Source organism: Triticum urartu, chromosome 5 (genome assembly GCF_003073215.2).
Source record: "Triticum urartu cultivar G1812 chromosome 5, Tu2.1, whole genome shotgun sequence".
Taxonomy (NCBI): domain Eukaryota; kingdom Viridiplantae; phylum Streptophyta; class Magnoliopsida; order Poales; family Poaceae; genus Triticum; species Triticum urartu.
The window spans coordinates 422,407,619-422,423,602 of record NC_053026.1 but is presented as its reverse complement, the minus strand read 5'-3'; the positions used below and the strand labels follow the sequence as shown (position 1 = coordinate 422,423,602).

At 45.7% G+C, this 15,984-nt stretch overlaps 1 protein-coding gene across 1 annotated transcript; it reads left to right on the top strand.

Annotated features, from left to right (window-relative positions):
* The first annotated feature begins 9,780 nt into the window (after nt 1-9,780).
* Nucleotides 9,781-11,269, top strand: LOC125509470 (NAD(P)H-quinone oxidoreductase subunit L, chloroplastic). The gene is made up of 5 exons (XM_048674456.1): nt 9,781-10,012; nt 10,095-10,169; nt 10,304-10,414; nt 10,507-10,601; nt 10,941-11,269. Exons 1-5 carry the CDS (start codon nt 9,863-9,865, stop codon nt 11,086-11,088), a joined length of 579 nt encoding a protein of 192 aa, XP_048530413.1. The 5' UTR covers nt 9,781-9,862; the 3' UTR covers nt 11,089-11,269.
* Nucleotides 11,270-15,984: the final 4,715 nt, after the last annotated feature.

The window sequence follows — 15,984 nt, the reverse complement described above, 5'->3', positions numbered from 1 at the left end:
ACTCAAAAGGGGTTAAGCTATGATTCAGATACGATCAACAAGCCCCCAAGTGAGTTTGGCCTTGAGCCGATCAAGAGGGTTATGACAGCTATGTTCTCTTTGGTTCGAATACGACCTATGTTTGAATAGGAAGCCCCCAAGTGACCTTGAGATTTGCAGCTAGATTCGGATACGATCATAAGCCGTACGAAAAAGGTTAAACTTGATTCAAATATGATCAGCTCCTTAATAGTCATTTGTAAGTAAGAAATAAAAAAGATGTATAGTCTGTGAAAAGAAAAGAGACCGGTGGTCTTACTTTATTGCTTATCATAGTATATACAACGTGAACATATGTCCATGTTGAGAGCTGGTGGCTCAGGTGTAATATGGCCGAAGTTGAGCAATGTTCCATGGCCGGCGGGTCTCCTCTTCCGACTTACGTGAGTCTGCATGCTCTCGAACGTCAATGAGGTAGTATGACCCATTGTTTAAATTTTTACTGACCACAAAGGGTCCCTCCCAAGGTGGGGATAACTTGTGTGCATCTGAAAGATCCTGGATGAGCCGGAGCACCAAGTCGCCTTCCCGGAAAGTCCTGGACTTAACCCGGCGGCTGTGATAACGACGCAGGTCCTGTTGATAAATTGCTGACCGTGCCACTGCTAAGTCCCTTTCTTCATCCAGCAAGTCAAGCGCATCCTATCTAGCTTTTTCATTGTTAGCTTCAACATAAGCCGCCACATGGGGCGAGTCATGACGGATATCACTAGGCAACACTGCTTCTGCTCCGTAAACCATGAAGAAGGGTGTGCAACCCGTAGACCTATTGGGCATAGTATTGATGCTCCATAACACTGAGGGTAATTCCTCTACCCAACAACCCGGCGTTCGCTATAAAGGAACCATAAGCCGGGGTTTTAGCCCTTTCAGAATTTCCTGATTGGCTCTCTCAGCTTGACCATTGGATTGAGGATGAGCTACAGAAGAAACATCAAGCCGGATGTGCTCTTGCTGACAAAACTCTTCCATAGCCCCTTGGGACAGATTAGTGCCATTATCTGTGATAATACTGTGTGGAAAACCGAAACAGAAGATTACTTTTTTCATGAACTAAACCGCCGTGGCTGCATCACACTTACTCACAGGCTCCGCCTCAACCCATTTGGTGAACTTATCAACTGCCACCAAGAGATGTGTCTTTTTATCCTTAGACCTTTTGAAAGGTCCCACCATGTCAAGCCCCCAGACTGCAAACGGCCAAGTGATTGGAATCATCTAGAGTTCTTGAGCCGGCACATCCGCTCGTCGTGCAAATTTTTGACATCCATCACATCTACTGACCAGATCTTCTACATCAGCATGAGCCATCAACCAGTAAAAACCATGACGAAACGCTTTGGCCACTAAAGATTTTGACCCGTCGTGATGACCACAATCGCCTTCATGGATCTCACGAAGGATTTCTTGACCTTCTTCGGGGGAAACAAACCATTGAAACGCTCCAAAAACACTGCGATGAAACAACTCTCCATCCGAAATCGTCATGGACTTAGATCGCCGGGTTATCTGTCGAGCCAGGGTCTCATCCGCTGGCAACTCTCCCTGGGTCATGTAAGCCAAGAACGACATCGTCCAATCTGGGATGACATGAAGAGCCGCTACCAACTGCGCCTCTGGGTCAGGAACATCTAAATCTTCTTCTGTGGGCAACTTGACAGAGGGGTTATGCAAAACATCCAAAAAGGTGTTGGGTGGCACCGGCTTACGCTGAGACCCTAGCCGGCTTAAAGCATCAGCCGCTTCGTTCTTTCGACGGTCAATGTGTTCCACCTGATAACCTTTAAAATATCCTGCAACAGCATCGACCTCTCGGCGATAAGCCGCCATGAGAGGGTCTTTGGAATCCCACTTGCCAGATACCTGTTGAGCCACTAGATCTGAGTCACCAAGAGATCTGACCCGGCTCAAGCTCATCTCCTTTGCCACTCGAAGACCATGGAGCAAGGCTTCATACTCTGCTGCGTTGTTAGTGCATGGAAACATCAACCGTAACACATAACAAAATTTATCACCTCGTGGCGAAGTTAACATGACTCCAGCCCCCGAGCCTTCCAATTGCGTGGATCCATCAAATGAATAGTCCAATATGTGTTGTCCGGCTTCTCTTCCGGCATCTGCATCTCTGTCCAGTCATTGATGAAGTCAACTAGGGCTTGAGATTTAATTGCAGTACGTGGAACATACTTCAACCCATGAGACCCAAGCTCAATTGCCCACTTGGCGACTCGCCCCGTGGCTTCTCTGTTTTGAATAATGTCTCCCAAAGGAGCAGAGCTAACCACAGTGATTGGATGTCCCTGAAAGTAATGCTTAAGCTTCTGGATCGCCATGAACACCCCATAAACAAGCTTCTGCCAATGTGGATATCGTTGTTTAGACTCAATTAGCACTTCACTAACATAATAAACCGGCCGCTGAACAGGATGCTCTTTGCCAGCCTCCTGGGGCTCTACCAAAATAGCCACACTAACAGCCCATGAGTTGGCAACTACATATAACAATGGCGACTCTTTCTCAATTGGAGCAGCCAGGACCGACGGCTCAGCCAGTTGTGCCTTCAGATCCTCAAAAGCAGTGTTCGCAGCATCGCTCCAAACAAAAACATCCGTTTTCTTCATCAACTGATACAGAGGAATGGCCTTTTCCCCTAACCGGCTTATGAACCGGCTCAAAGCAGCCACATGACCCGCCAGTCACTGAACATCATTGACGCATGTTGGTTTGGCTAGAGATGTGATTGCCTTGATTTTCTTCGGGTTAGCTTCAATACCTCGGTTAGACACCAAAAAACCCAAAAGCTTGCTGGCTGGCACTCCAAAAACACACTTGGCCGGGTTAAGCATCATCTTGTAAACCCGAAGATTATCAAAAGTCTCTTTCAGGTCTGTGACCAAGGTTTCCTCTTCCCTGGATTTCACCACTATATCATCCACATAAGCATGAACATTGCGCCCAATTTGATCGTGAAGACAATTCTGCACACACCGCTGGTAAGTCGCCTAGGCACTCTTAAGCCCAAAAGGCATAGACACATAGCAGAAAGCTCCAAAAGGAGTTATAAAAGTTGTCTTGTCTTGATCCTTGACTGCCATCTTAATCTGATGATAACCGGAATAAGCATTTAAGAAACTCAACCGTGTGCAACCCGCCGTAGCATCAATGATCTGATCAATACGGGGGAGAGCGAAAGGATCAGCCGGACAAGCCTTGTTCAAATCTGTGTAATCCACACACATACGCCAGGTGCCATTCTTTTTTAGTACAAGCACCGGGTTAGCTAACCATTCTGGGTGAAAGACCTCCACAATGAACCCGACTGCCAAGAGCCGGGCCACCTCTTCTCCGATGGCCTTGCGCCTTTCTTCATTGAACCGTCGAAGAAAGTGTCTGACAGGTTTGAACTATGGATCGATATTAAGAGTGTGCTCAGCGAGTTCCCTCAGGACACCCGGCATGTCTGAAGGTTTCCATGCAAAGATGTCCCGGTTCTCATGGATGAACTCGATGAGCGCGCTTTCCTATTTCAGATCCAAGTTTGCGCTGATGATGAACTGTTTGGATGAGTCGCCAGGTACAAAGTCAACCATCTTAGTGTCATCAGCTGATTTGAATTTCAACTCCGGCTCATGCTCTGTTGTTGGTTTCTTTAATGACATCATGTCCGCCGGGTCAACATGATCCTTGTAGAATTTTAACTCCTCTGTTGCACAAACAGATTCAGCATAGGCGGCATCACCTTCTTCACATTCCAATGCTATCTTCCGGCTCCCATGTACTGTAATGGTGCCCTTATGACCCGGCATCTTGAGCTGCAAATATACGTAAAACGGTCAAGCCATGAACTTGGCATAAGTCGGCCGCCCAAACAGAGCATGATATGGGCTTTTGATCTTAACCACTTCAAAGGTTAATTTTTCTGCTCTGGAGGGGTTCAAATTACACCCGCATCAATAGCTAAAAGCTAAAAAGAGAGCATTACATTAAGTATACAAACAGAAAAGATTTCATCTTTGGACAGATGTTGCAAAACTCATCTCACCCACTAATAAATAAATAAAAACCTAACCAGTAAAACTTAACATAATCAGTCAAAAGATTCCTAACCATACTACTCCTACTACCACCAAATACACAAAAAGTCTGGACTAACACTAACCAACCAGAAGAACCATACCATACTACTCCTACTACCACCAAAAAGACGAATCTAAAAAGTAAAAACACTAACCATTGTACTACTACAAGCACGTAATACACAAAAAAATAATCTGAAATTACCCTAACCAATCAAAACAACGCTAGCAAATACTACTACTACCACCAAGAATACAAATCTAAAAGTAAAACACCTAACCACACAAAATAAAGACCAAATCTGAAGCATCATACACAAAAAAGAAGACTAAGCACAGAGTAGAACTACTACTAAACAACAAGAACACTACAGTGGTCACCTAATCAGTTGAACGAACAGATCTAAAGGTAACAGAAACACACACCTAACAAATCAGAAACAAGAAACCCTAAAACATTACAAAGAACCCTACCACTAAACAACAAGGACCATGCACTAGTCACCTAATCAGTGGCAACATTAGATCTAAAATGACTACAAAAACAAACAACAAAGAACATCATAGCAAGAAAGCCTAAAACGATACATAGAGGGGATTCAAAGAGAATGAGAAATTACAAAAAAGGAGCAGATTCGCCAAAGTAAATCCTTGATCCAAGAAAATCCGCAGTTACTGATCCTGCATACACAAACAGCTTCAAAACATCAATACCTTCAAAACCTACAACACAAATTGCAAGAAAATAGAGCAGAGAGCAGAAACGAGCAACATAGCCGAGGGAGGAGAAAAAACAGCAGAGCTCCGACGAACCCTAGCAGGATTAGTAACCCTACACGAGAAGAGGAGAAGATAGGAACGGGAGAGCTCGAGGGGAAAGTGACTGACAGGATTCCAGACAACGAAGAGATAATAAGGGGAGCGGCCGATGCTAGCGATTCTAGAAGCGGGCTGGGCGGGGCCGGTGGGCGCTAAGCTAGGCTAGAAGCCTATTAACGGGCGGACAAAAGAAAAAAAAACGGGCGCCCGCAAGGCTGAGCGAGCCCAATAGCAGAATCGAATGACCAGAAACAAGTATCAGTCGATTTGAACTAGGCCCAGCACACCACACAAAACAGAACAGAAAAAACCAACGCACACATCTCAAAGCACAAATCCAACAGCCAGAAATTCGACTGAGCCAAACTGAAAAAATCAGCTGACTGAAAAGTAGCTAAATTGGATGGAAATGGAGTAGCCATTGACTTCCAGTATCATCATGCCGCTCAGTGTTCGTCCCCTCCCCAGAGCACGTCGCGCCTGCGCACCGGCCGGCCTGGACCTGTCAATCGGGCACGGATCATGGCCGGCAGCGCCTTCCATCGGTAATTGTAGCGACACCGGCAGAGGCAGCCTCTGACATGACCTCCACGCCTGAGGTTTGACACACCAACTTGGCAAAAGTTTCTTCCTTCTTTTCCCTGGCCTATTTGTGCCTGTGCTGCCCGCCACCATCATGATTCATGCCTCTTCCTTTGTCCAGGATTAGTCAGCCTGTTCAATTCACATAAGCCATGATCCATTTTATTGGACGGTATCAGGGTTGGGTGTTGCTCCTTGGCCAAACCGAACCATGGCAAATAAAACGAGGCAAAAATAATTTGAACCGATGAAAGCATCTACAACTGGGCGCACCATATCCGGCCCAAACATCCGGACGGGCTGCACAGTCACTGACCGAATAGAAAAAAGCCACCCAACCAGGTTCCTCATACGCGGCCCAAACGTCCGAGCTGTTCGGTGTGGGGCCGAATATGGGAGGCCTGGACGTGGACACCGCCGTCACGTTAGACCAGCCCAGTATGGCCCACGTCACCCACCACTGTCCCTATAAAACCTCAGCCGGTCGTCCGAACCCTAGTCAAACCTCACTTGCACGAGTCTTCTCTCCCACTCAGCTCTACTCCTATCTCCTCTCCATCTCCACAATCTCTCCCATCCCATCCGCCATGGCCGAAAGCAGACCTGAGAGTGGCTCCGACAAGATCGACTGGGCTAAGATGGCCTCCGACTCGTCAAGCTCATCTCTGCTGGACGAGGAGGAACTCGTGCTCTGCATTGCTTTTCGTCACTCGCGGACGAAGCTGCACGGGAGCTCCTCCTCCACGACGTCGCCAGTGGCCAAGGTAGGCAACTATAGCTCCGCGGCGCCCTGACGCCGCCCTACGAGGTCTGCCTTCCCCGGTCAAGCGGCAGGGTGATCAGCGGCACCCGACACCGCTAGCAGTTGCTCCTCCTGGGAGCCACTCAGTGCTAGTGCCCGCATCGTCGAGCCCGCAATCACAACAGCAATAGACGGAGACGGAGGGGCGCTTATTATATCGCCATGAAGAAGGTGGCATAGGCCGCGTCAAGCAGCTACGGCTGCGAGCAGTGGCGGAGCCAGGATTGGACCAAGCCCCGGGCCCAAAAAAAATCGCCGCGAGGAAAAAACTTAACGTCCATAAGGTTATAGCTTCTCAAAAGATATTCCATACAAAATATGGCTCAATTGCAAAAAAAAGTAGAATTTGCGAAATTGAGCACAGGCATCAGCAGAAATACCATGATTTTTACTCTCTTCAGTTGACATTGCAAGTGTGTTGCTTGAAGTCGAAGGTGGTCGTCCCATTTCTACGGCTGTTTCGGTTTGTGGTGTCGATTCAGTCCCCTCGGCGGTTTGATTCCCTCCATCTGAAATGATAGCTGTACACACCCCCATTGCAGACACCAGTGAAAAAAATCTCTTCATCTTATTTTACTACAATATAAAATAAAATTAGCAATTACATCAATTTGTGTTCAAAAATACCCTTGGTATAAGACTAGATACATACACATGCACATTATCTCAGTGAAATTTAGTTCAGAGCAGATTATACACTGATACACACAGAGTCACATTTAACATTATAGAACAAAATATAAACTGAAAGCATCAGGAGAAACCAAAAAGCATCAAAGAAAAATACCAAGGTGCGGCAGTCAAGCAGCTAGCGGAGGATGGCGCGCCTCGCGGGAAAACAGCGCAGAGGTGGGCGGTGGCCGGAAGCAGGGGGGAAGTGGGGGGCGGAGACGGTTCATGGACGACTCCACGGCGGCGGGCAGCGGTGAGAAGAGGCGGCGGCATGAGCGCTGTAGATTGATTACGTACAGGCGAACGGCGGCGCGGATTGAGCGTCTCATGTGCGTGCGTGCGTGCATGCGAGCTAGGCTTTGGGCGATCGAGTGGCTCGCGCTACGGGCGTGCTCGTGAGCCAGCCCATCAGTCTTTGGGCCTCCTTCGTTTGATTGGGCTGCACCCGGGGCCTGTAGAAACACTTCCTATAAATAGCCTGGTAAAATCTGCACGCCCCGGGCCTGGGCCCTGGGTGCCCGGGGCCCAGCTCCGCCCCTGGCTGCGAGTCCTCCAGATATGAACCGGAGCTGTTACCGCCTGCCTCCGACGACGGCGAGGCACTTCATGACGCAATTCGCCGCTCCTACACGTCAGCGGAGACCAACACCCACCGTCGGTGACGCAAAAATGCATCGACGCTTCACCTGGCGCTCGAGGAGCCCGAAAGGTTGGCGATGCAGAACCACAAAATATATCAGCAAAAAACGTCGTCGAAACAATCCCTATGTTTGTCTAGCATTGGTTGGTTCCAAAGATCGTTTCGACTTCCCATCATAAAAAAGATTGTTCTAACTTTGCTTGGCTACAATGTCTAATAGGTCGAGGAGGCATGAGATCACATAATGCATCCGCTTGATCCCCATCAAATGGTACAGGCATGCCAAATTCTTTACTGGACAGTTGCACGCCGGTCCATAATCAACCCGCCTACCCAGATAAGGACAACCCGAGAGACATCAATAACCACAACCGTCCTAGGACGCTGATCATTTGGATCTCGGTGCCCCGCCTTGTGCTAGGGCCTGCGAGCGATGGCAAACAATTAGATCTTGCATAATGACAAAGCAGTAAGTGGAAGAGTGAAAGAGGAGGAAGTGAGTTGACGGTGGAAGGGAGAGGACTCGGTGCACATAGGTGGAAGGAGGCGGCATCAAGGGAGTTCCATAGAATAAGTACAGACTAGGGGATGTCGTGTTTATGTGGCCTAGAATAGATTTATATATTTATACATAATAATAAAGAGGTTATTGCTTCTGTCCATCCGTTCAAAAAAAAAACCTGGAAATTACTATAAATTATCCACTATGCCACCCATAAGTGAAGAAAACAATCCGTTTTTTCTTTTTAAAGTCGACGTCGTGCTTCATTGTTTTATAGTAAATGTGATATCAATATAAATCATAGACGCACAAGTAGCACTGTGGCTAGCGCCCCAACCTGCACATTTTTTCCCTCCATTTTCTCACGCAAGTCCTCCCCCACATATGCGTTCATGGGCCGGCCCATGTGCGGGGCTTGACTCCCCATTTTTTTCATTTCTTTTTTCATCTTGTTTTCTTTCTACTTTAAAACAATTCGGGATCTCTAAATTTTAAAAGTTGTGAGTTTTCAAAAATATGTTCGAGAAATCATAAAATGTATGTGAACTCAAAAAATGTTTAGGAAATCATAAATTTTTTGCGGATTCAAAAAATGTTGGTGGTTTTGCAAAACTGATCACAAACTATAAAGAATATGCAAAATTTGGAAAAAAAATGGTCGGGAAATAAAATCATGAACATGATTTTGGAAAAAATGACCATGTATTCAAAACATATTCGGGAGTCTGAAAAAATGTCCATGAAATTGTAGAAAATATTCACAGAAATTCAAAAAAACACAATTTTTAAATTTTGTTCCCTAATTTTTTTAAAAAACTCATCGATTCAAAAAAAATTTGTTGAGTAAAAAAATGTTCGTGAATTCGAAAACTATTCATGCATTTCAAAAAATGTTCGTAAACAAAAATAATGTTCATGATTTTTTTGAGAAAATCTAAAATTTCAAAAAAAATGTCCGTCAATTCAAGAAACTGTTCACCAATTCAAAAGTCTTTTATGTCTAGGATTTGATTAGTTTTTTTGAAAGTCTTTATATATCTAGGCGTTGGGAGTAGTTCATGGTTGATGAGATTTGTTTTTAAAGTTTTAACCATTCCCTTACGCAACATAATGACAAGTGTGTCATGTAGTGGCAAGCTCATAGCCTTGAGATTGTGATCACGTGGACAACATGACTATCATCGGTGAGGGTGGGAAGAAAAATAAATGGCAACATGGCGAGCCACTGTGTTTAAATAGAGGATGCTCATATATCAGCGTATTGAGTCATACTTATTCAGCTAGTTCATATATTTTTTTCTCCCGTTGCAACACACAGACATTTGCTAGTATATTATTAACATGGGTAATGCTTTCTTGATAAAGTTTTTTTATTTAATCTAAGTTTGAGTTAAATAGAAAAAACATCGACAAACAAACAGGGTTATTCCACACATCCAATTTACATAAAAAACACTTATAAGACATCTTATATCTAAAAATTATCATAAGGTAAACAGGACACAAATTCCAAGGATTGTCCCAATATTGCTTTGATCCTCCTCGAACGTAAAAATAGACGAACGAGGCATCCGTCACCGAGTGGCGTCCACTGGATCCCCATCCAACGGTGCAGGCACGTCAAATCCTTCACTGCCAGACAGTTGGACGCCGGTCCTTAGCCACCCCCGCCTACCCATCCAGATAAGGCGCCAAGGCCACCTGCCGTCCAAAGCTGTTGCCTGCCACCAATGGAGACCACCGCCTCATGGCGCCTCCTCCCCGCTGCGTCCTCGCCGCGTCCCTCCCTGCTTCAAGCCAGACGGCAGGCGACCTTCCCTTCGTCTCTTCAACAGCCGGCGATCTCCAAGTCCAGGATCCTCTGCCTTCTCCATGACAAGGTCTCAGCTAACCACAGCTTCACACATATGTATTTGCGAGTTGTGGCATCTGATCCGCCTTCTTTCTTGATTGCTTGCGTAGCCTGCCCCTACCTCCGAGAGCTCGCAGCTGCAGAAGCTGGCCTCCGTGTTGCAGTGCGGCGCCGTCTGGGCAGCAGTATGGACGGACACCTTTAAAATTTCATTTGATCTTGAATGAACCGGCCGTGCGGCAGTTCACATACATGCATGGGTATTAATCAGTGATCGCGCTGCGGCGAATTCGTGTGTGTTTTGGGTGCACGCGTGCAGGTGCAGGCCCCGGCTGCTTTGGCGACGGTGAGCGGGGAGGAGGACCTTGACCTCCTGGGGATACTGCCGCCGGTGGCTGCGATCGCCTTCGTCTACCTCTTCGTTGCTCCCGTACGTGAGCCTAGCTACTTGTTCTGACCCGATTTGGGGAATAGTAATGGGTGGTTAGCTGATTGTGTTCCGGCGGTGTGGCGTGCGTGCAGCCGATTATCATGAACTGGATGAGACTGAGGTGGTTCAAGCGCAAGTTCGTCGAGACGTACCTGCAGTTCATGTTCACTTACCTCTTCTTCCCCGGGTGAGTCGTTGCCTTTCAACAGCTAGCTGCTGCTTAATTAGTGCTTATACAAATAAATAAAAACAATCAAGGCAAGCTCTATATACTACTGTCGACGTAATCACACTTGTTGTTGCTTTATATATAAAGCGGGACGAAAGCCTGTTTCGAGAGGTAATCGTGCGTACAGTATCATGTGGCACCTAGCTAGTTCGGTTGAGAATCTGGCGCGACAGTTTGTATCCTCGTACAACCATTTTCTCATTTTCTTTTGAAATGGAAGTGTATATCAGTAGAAATTAAGTAGTCTTCTACCCTCAGTAATATCATCAACTGAATTCAGCATATATTCAACTGCAGGTTGATGCTGTGGGCACCGTTCGTCAACTTCAGAAAGTTCCCAAGGGATAAAACCATGAAGTACCCTTGGTCAAAACCCAAGGAAGGCACCCCGCTGTTCAAGGACAGATACCCACAAATCGACTCCTTCAGAGAGAAGTACTACTAGTATATACCGTACTGTAACAAATACAGATATGGATGATCAGGAGCGACGTTTCTTTTACAGATCCATGTGCCTCTGTAACATATATTTTTAACATGTTCTACTTGGACGCTCCAAGCATATTCTGGGGCCCACCGTGAGCCCGTAAAGGAAAATTTAGGGGAATGGCCATAATCACCGTTGACGTGTTTGGTTGCTCACACCGTTTTTGGCCTCTTCCAGTCGTGGCCAGGCGGGGAATGCAGGCTCTAGGTCATGTTTTGCAACTTGCTTTGTTATCCACAAATCCCTAGTCTGCACGAGAGGGCCTCAATGCTCCCCGGTGTTTGGTTGCCCGTGTTTTGGGATTGTCTTGGGCTGATGCAGATATTGTGTTTGGTTGCACATTTTTGACCTGTTGTGATTACCATGCACCCCCTATGTGGTGAGTTTACCGGCTACCACTGTTGTCATCGCATTGTACTTATGATCATGCATAGTTAGGATAACAACAAATATACAACGACGACATATTGGACGAATATTATGAAATCGTTCAACCTACTTGACCCGATATGACCTGCACCCTTGCCTACTCCATGCCCGCTCTTCTCTTTGACTACGAACTTGGAGTAATCATCATCTACCTCCACTTTAGTCTCAAACCCTCTATGACAACTATTCTTGTAACCACTCACTTGCTCGTGGAAAGTATGTCATGAACTATAGACTCCTCAAACCCTCACTGAGTACACCACATACAACTTCATCTACCAAGGCAGAAGAAGAAAATATCAACATGGAGGACAAGCAATCATATATGGTGGATAAGGCTGGGTTTCCGACAAAATTAGGCCATGACTAAACTCAACGTATTTCAATGCCTACAATGGTTAGCATCAGTAATAGCAATGTGAATAAGAACAATGCATCACTACAACGGTAAGCATCAGGGTAAAAATGTTGAGCATGCATCATTGGGTAAGGCATGAATAATCTTCACTGCATGTTGTCATGTAGAAGGGGGAAGCTGATATAAGGATGAGAACTACAATGTGTAGAACCAACCCTCATAAGAACGATCGCCCTGATACATGGACTGCACAATAATGAAATCATGAAGCTCAACACACTACCACAAAACATGCATCTAGCATACAACATATGACAAAGATAACATATGATCTACAACGTCCACACATAAATTTGTGAAATAGACATGCGGAACATGTCATACTAGCACATAAGTATGAATTTAGGACAACACAATCAACATCATCACTATCGGCAAGCAAAGCCTACCATACCAATAAAACGACATATGATCTACCAAATCCTGAGACAACACCATGAAGCAATACTTTCAAAACCTATCATACTATCTTCATATCAACTCACACCTACCACATGCTCAAAGATCTAAGCTAAAAAATTGGAGTTTGATGTTACTTACACTCATTAGAGGAGTGAAGGAGGCATGAAAAAACTCAAAGAAGAAGAGGAGGAAGAAGGCTTGGCGCCACCGACCACCGCCGACCAGAGAAGATGGCATCACTTACTTGCTCGTCGGCGAAGAATCTTCTTGGTACAGAGAGTTCGAGGGGGGGGGGTAAATGGTGGCTTGGTTTTAGCGGTGAGCCGAAGGAGGGTAAATAGGGCGAGGGATTTGGTGGGCGATGACCAAATTTCTCAAGTCATTTTTTGCGGATACGTGCAAGCTGGCGTATCTCCTCGCTCGCACAAGCTCGACACCGCATTCCCCCTCCCTGCATGCGATGAGGTTGGCTCTTCGGAAACATCTGATTTGGCATTCATTCGGATTGAGTTTCATGTGGGCCACTTTCTCCATGGAGCTCAGGTAACAGAATGGCCCAAATTTCCCCCCAAGCCTGCATGGATGTCTTATGAGCAACCAAACATGCTTGAAGTGTATTGTTTCATGCTTGAGAGATGAAGGAAATATGCCCTAGAGGCAATAATAAAGTTGTTATTTATATTTCCTTATATCATGATAAATGTTTATTATTCATGCTAGAATTGTATTAACCGGAAAGCTGATACATGTGTGGATACATAGACAAAACAAAGTGTCCCTAGTATGCCTCTACTTGACTAGCTCGTTAATCAAAGATGGTTAAGTTTCCTGACCATAGACATGTGTTGTCATTTGATGAATGGGATCACATCATTAGGAGAATGATGTGATGGACAAGACCCACCATTAGCTTAGCATAATGACCGTTAAGTTTTATTGCTATTGCTTTCTTCATGACTTATACATATTCCTTTGACAATGAGATTATGCAACTCCCGAATACCGGAGGAACACCTTGTGTACTATCAAATGTCACAAACGTAACTGGGTGATTATAAAGATGCTCTACAGGTGTCTCCGAAGGTGTTTGTTGTGTTGGCATAGATCAAGACTAGGATTTGTCACTCCAAGTATCTGAGAGGTATCTTTGGGCCCTCTCGGTAATGCACATCACTATAAGCCTTGCAAGCAATGTGACTAAAGAGTTAGTTACAGTATGATGCATTATGGAACAAGTAAAGATACTTGCTAGTAACGAGATTGAACTAGGTATGAGGATACCGACAATCGAATCTCGGGCAAGTAACAGACCGATGACAAAGGGAATAACGTATGTTGTTATGCGGTTTGACCGATAAAGATGTTCGTAGAATATGTAGGAGCCAATATGAACATCCAGGTTCCGCTATTGGTTATTGACCAGAGATGTGTCTCGGTCATGTCTACATAGTTCTCGAACCCGTAGGGTCCGCACGCTTAAAGTTCGATGACGATTTGTATTATGAGTTATGTGATTTGATGACTGAAGTTTGTTCGGAGTCTCGGATGAGATCACAGACATGACGAGGAGTCTCGAAATGGTCGAGAGGTAAAGGTTCATATATTGGAAGGTTGCATTTGGACATCGGAATGGTTCCGAGTAGTTCGGGCATTTTTCCGGAGTCCCGGGAGGTTACCGGAACCCCCCGGGGAAGTTAATGGGGCTTAGTGGGCTTTAGTGGAGAGAGGGAAGAAGGGCCACGAGGTGGCGCGCGCCTCCCCCCTGCCCAAACCGAATTGAACAAGGGGTGGGGGCGCGGACCCCTCCTTCCTTCTCCTTCTCCCCTCCTTACTTTCCCTCCGGTGGAAGAAAGGAAAAGGGGGGGGGGGCGAATCCTACTTGGACTAGGAGTCCAAGTAGGACTCCCCCTGGCGCACCCCTCCTGGCCGGCCTCCTCTCTCCCTTCCTCCTTTATATACGTGGCCAGGGGCACCCCAATTACACAAAAGACAGTCTCTTAGCCGTGTGTGGTGCCCCCCTCCATAGTTTACCATCCCGGTCATATCGTCGTAGTGCTTAGGCGAAGCCCTGCGCCGGCAACTTCATCATCACCGTCGCCACACCGTCGTGCTGACGAAACTCTTCCTTGTCCTCAACTAGATCAAGAGCTTGAGGCACGTCATCGTGCTGAATGTGTGCTGAACACGGAGGTGCCGTATGTTCGGTGCTAGGATCGGTTGGATCGTGTAGACGTTCGACTACATCAACCGCGTTACTAAACGCTTCCACCTTCGGTCTATGAGGGTACATAGACACACTCTCCCCTCTCGTTGCTATGCATCTCCTATATGGATCTTGCGTGATCATAGATTTTTTTTTGAAATACTGCGTTACCCAACAGTGGCATCTGAGCCAGGTCTATGCGTAGATGTTATATGCACGAGTAGAACACAAAGAGTTGTGGACGATAATAGTCCTACTGCTTACCACCAACGTCTTACTTTGATTCAGCGATATTGTTGGATGAAGCAGCCCGGACCGACATTACATGACCGCGTTCATGAGACTGGTTCTACCGACGTGCTTCGCACACAACAACTTTAGTTGAATCAAGTTTAACTACGGCCGATCCTTGTTGAAGGTTAAAACATCACAGTTGACAAAAAATCGTTGTGGTTTTGATCCGTAGGTAAGAACGTTTCTTGCTAGAAGCCCATAACAGCCACGTAAAACTTGCAAGAACAAAGTAGAGGACGTCTAACTTGTTTTTGCAGGGCATGTTGTGATGTGATATGGTCAAGACATGATGAGGTATAAATTGTTGTATGAGATGATCATGTTTTGTAGAAGTTATCGGCAACTGGCAGGAACCTTATGGTTGTCTCTTTATTGCATAAGATGCAAGCGCCATATAATTGCTTTACTTTATCGCTATGCGATAGCAATAGTTGCAAAAGCAATAGTTGGCGAGACGACCGTGTGACGACACGTTGATAGAGATCAAGATGATGGAGATCATGGTGTCATGCTAGTGATGATGGAGATCATGACGGTACTTTAGAGATGTATATCAAAGGCACAAGATGATAATGGCCATATCATGTCACATATTTTGCTTGCATGTGACGATGTTTATCTTTTATGCATCTTATTTTGCTTAGTACGACGGTAGCATTATGAGATGATCCTTACTTAAATTTCAAGGTATAAATGTTCTCCCTGAGTATGCACCATTGCGATTGTTCGTCGTGCCGAGACACCACATGATGATCGGGTGTGATAAGCTCTACGTTCACATACAACGGGTGCAAGCCAGTTTTGCACGTGCAAAATACTCGGGTTAAACTTGACGAGCCTAGCATATGCAGATATGGCCTCGGAACACTGGAGACCGAAAGGTCGAACGTGAATCATATAGTAGATATGATCAATGATACGTCTCCAACGTATCTATCATTTTTTATTGTTCCATGCTATTATATTATCTGTTTTGGATGTTTAATGGGATTTATTATGCACTTTTATATTATTTTTGGGACTAACCTAGTAAGCGAAGGCCTAGTGCAAATTGTTGTTTTTTTTGCCTATTTCAGTGTTTCGCAGAAAAGGAATATCAAACAGAATA

What these genes read in the sequence shown, in the direction of transcription:
- LOC125509470 (XM_048674456.1), top strand. Translation starts at nt 9,863, where the DNA reads ATGGAGACCACCGCCTCATGGCGCCTCCTCCCCGCTGCGTCCTCGCCG. An exon ending in GCGGCGCCGTCTGGGCAGCA is followed by an intron (nt 10,170 to 10,303) that starts GTATGGACGGAC and finishes GCACGCGTGCAG; the next exon opens with GTGCAGGCCCCGGCTGCTTT. An exon ending in TCTACCTCTTCGTTGCTCCC is followed by an intron (nt 10,415 to 10,506) that starts GTACGTGAGCCT and finishes GCGTGCGTGCAG; the next exon opens with CCGATTATCATGAACTGGAT.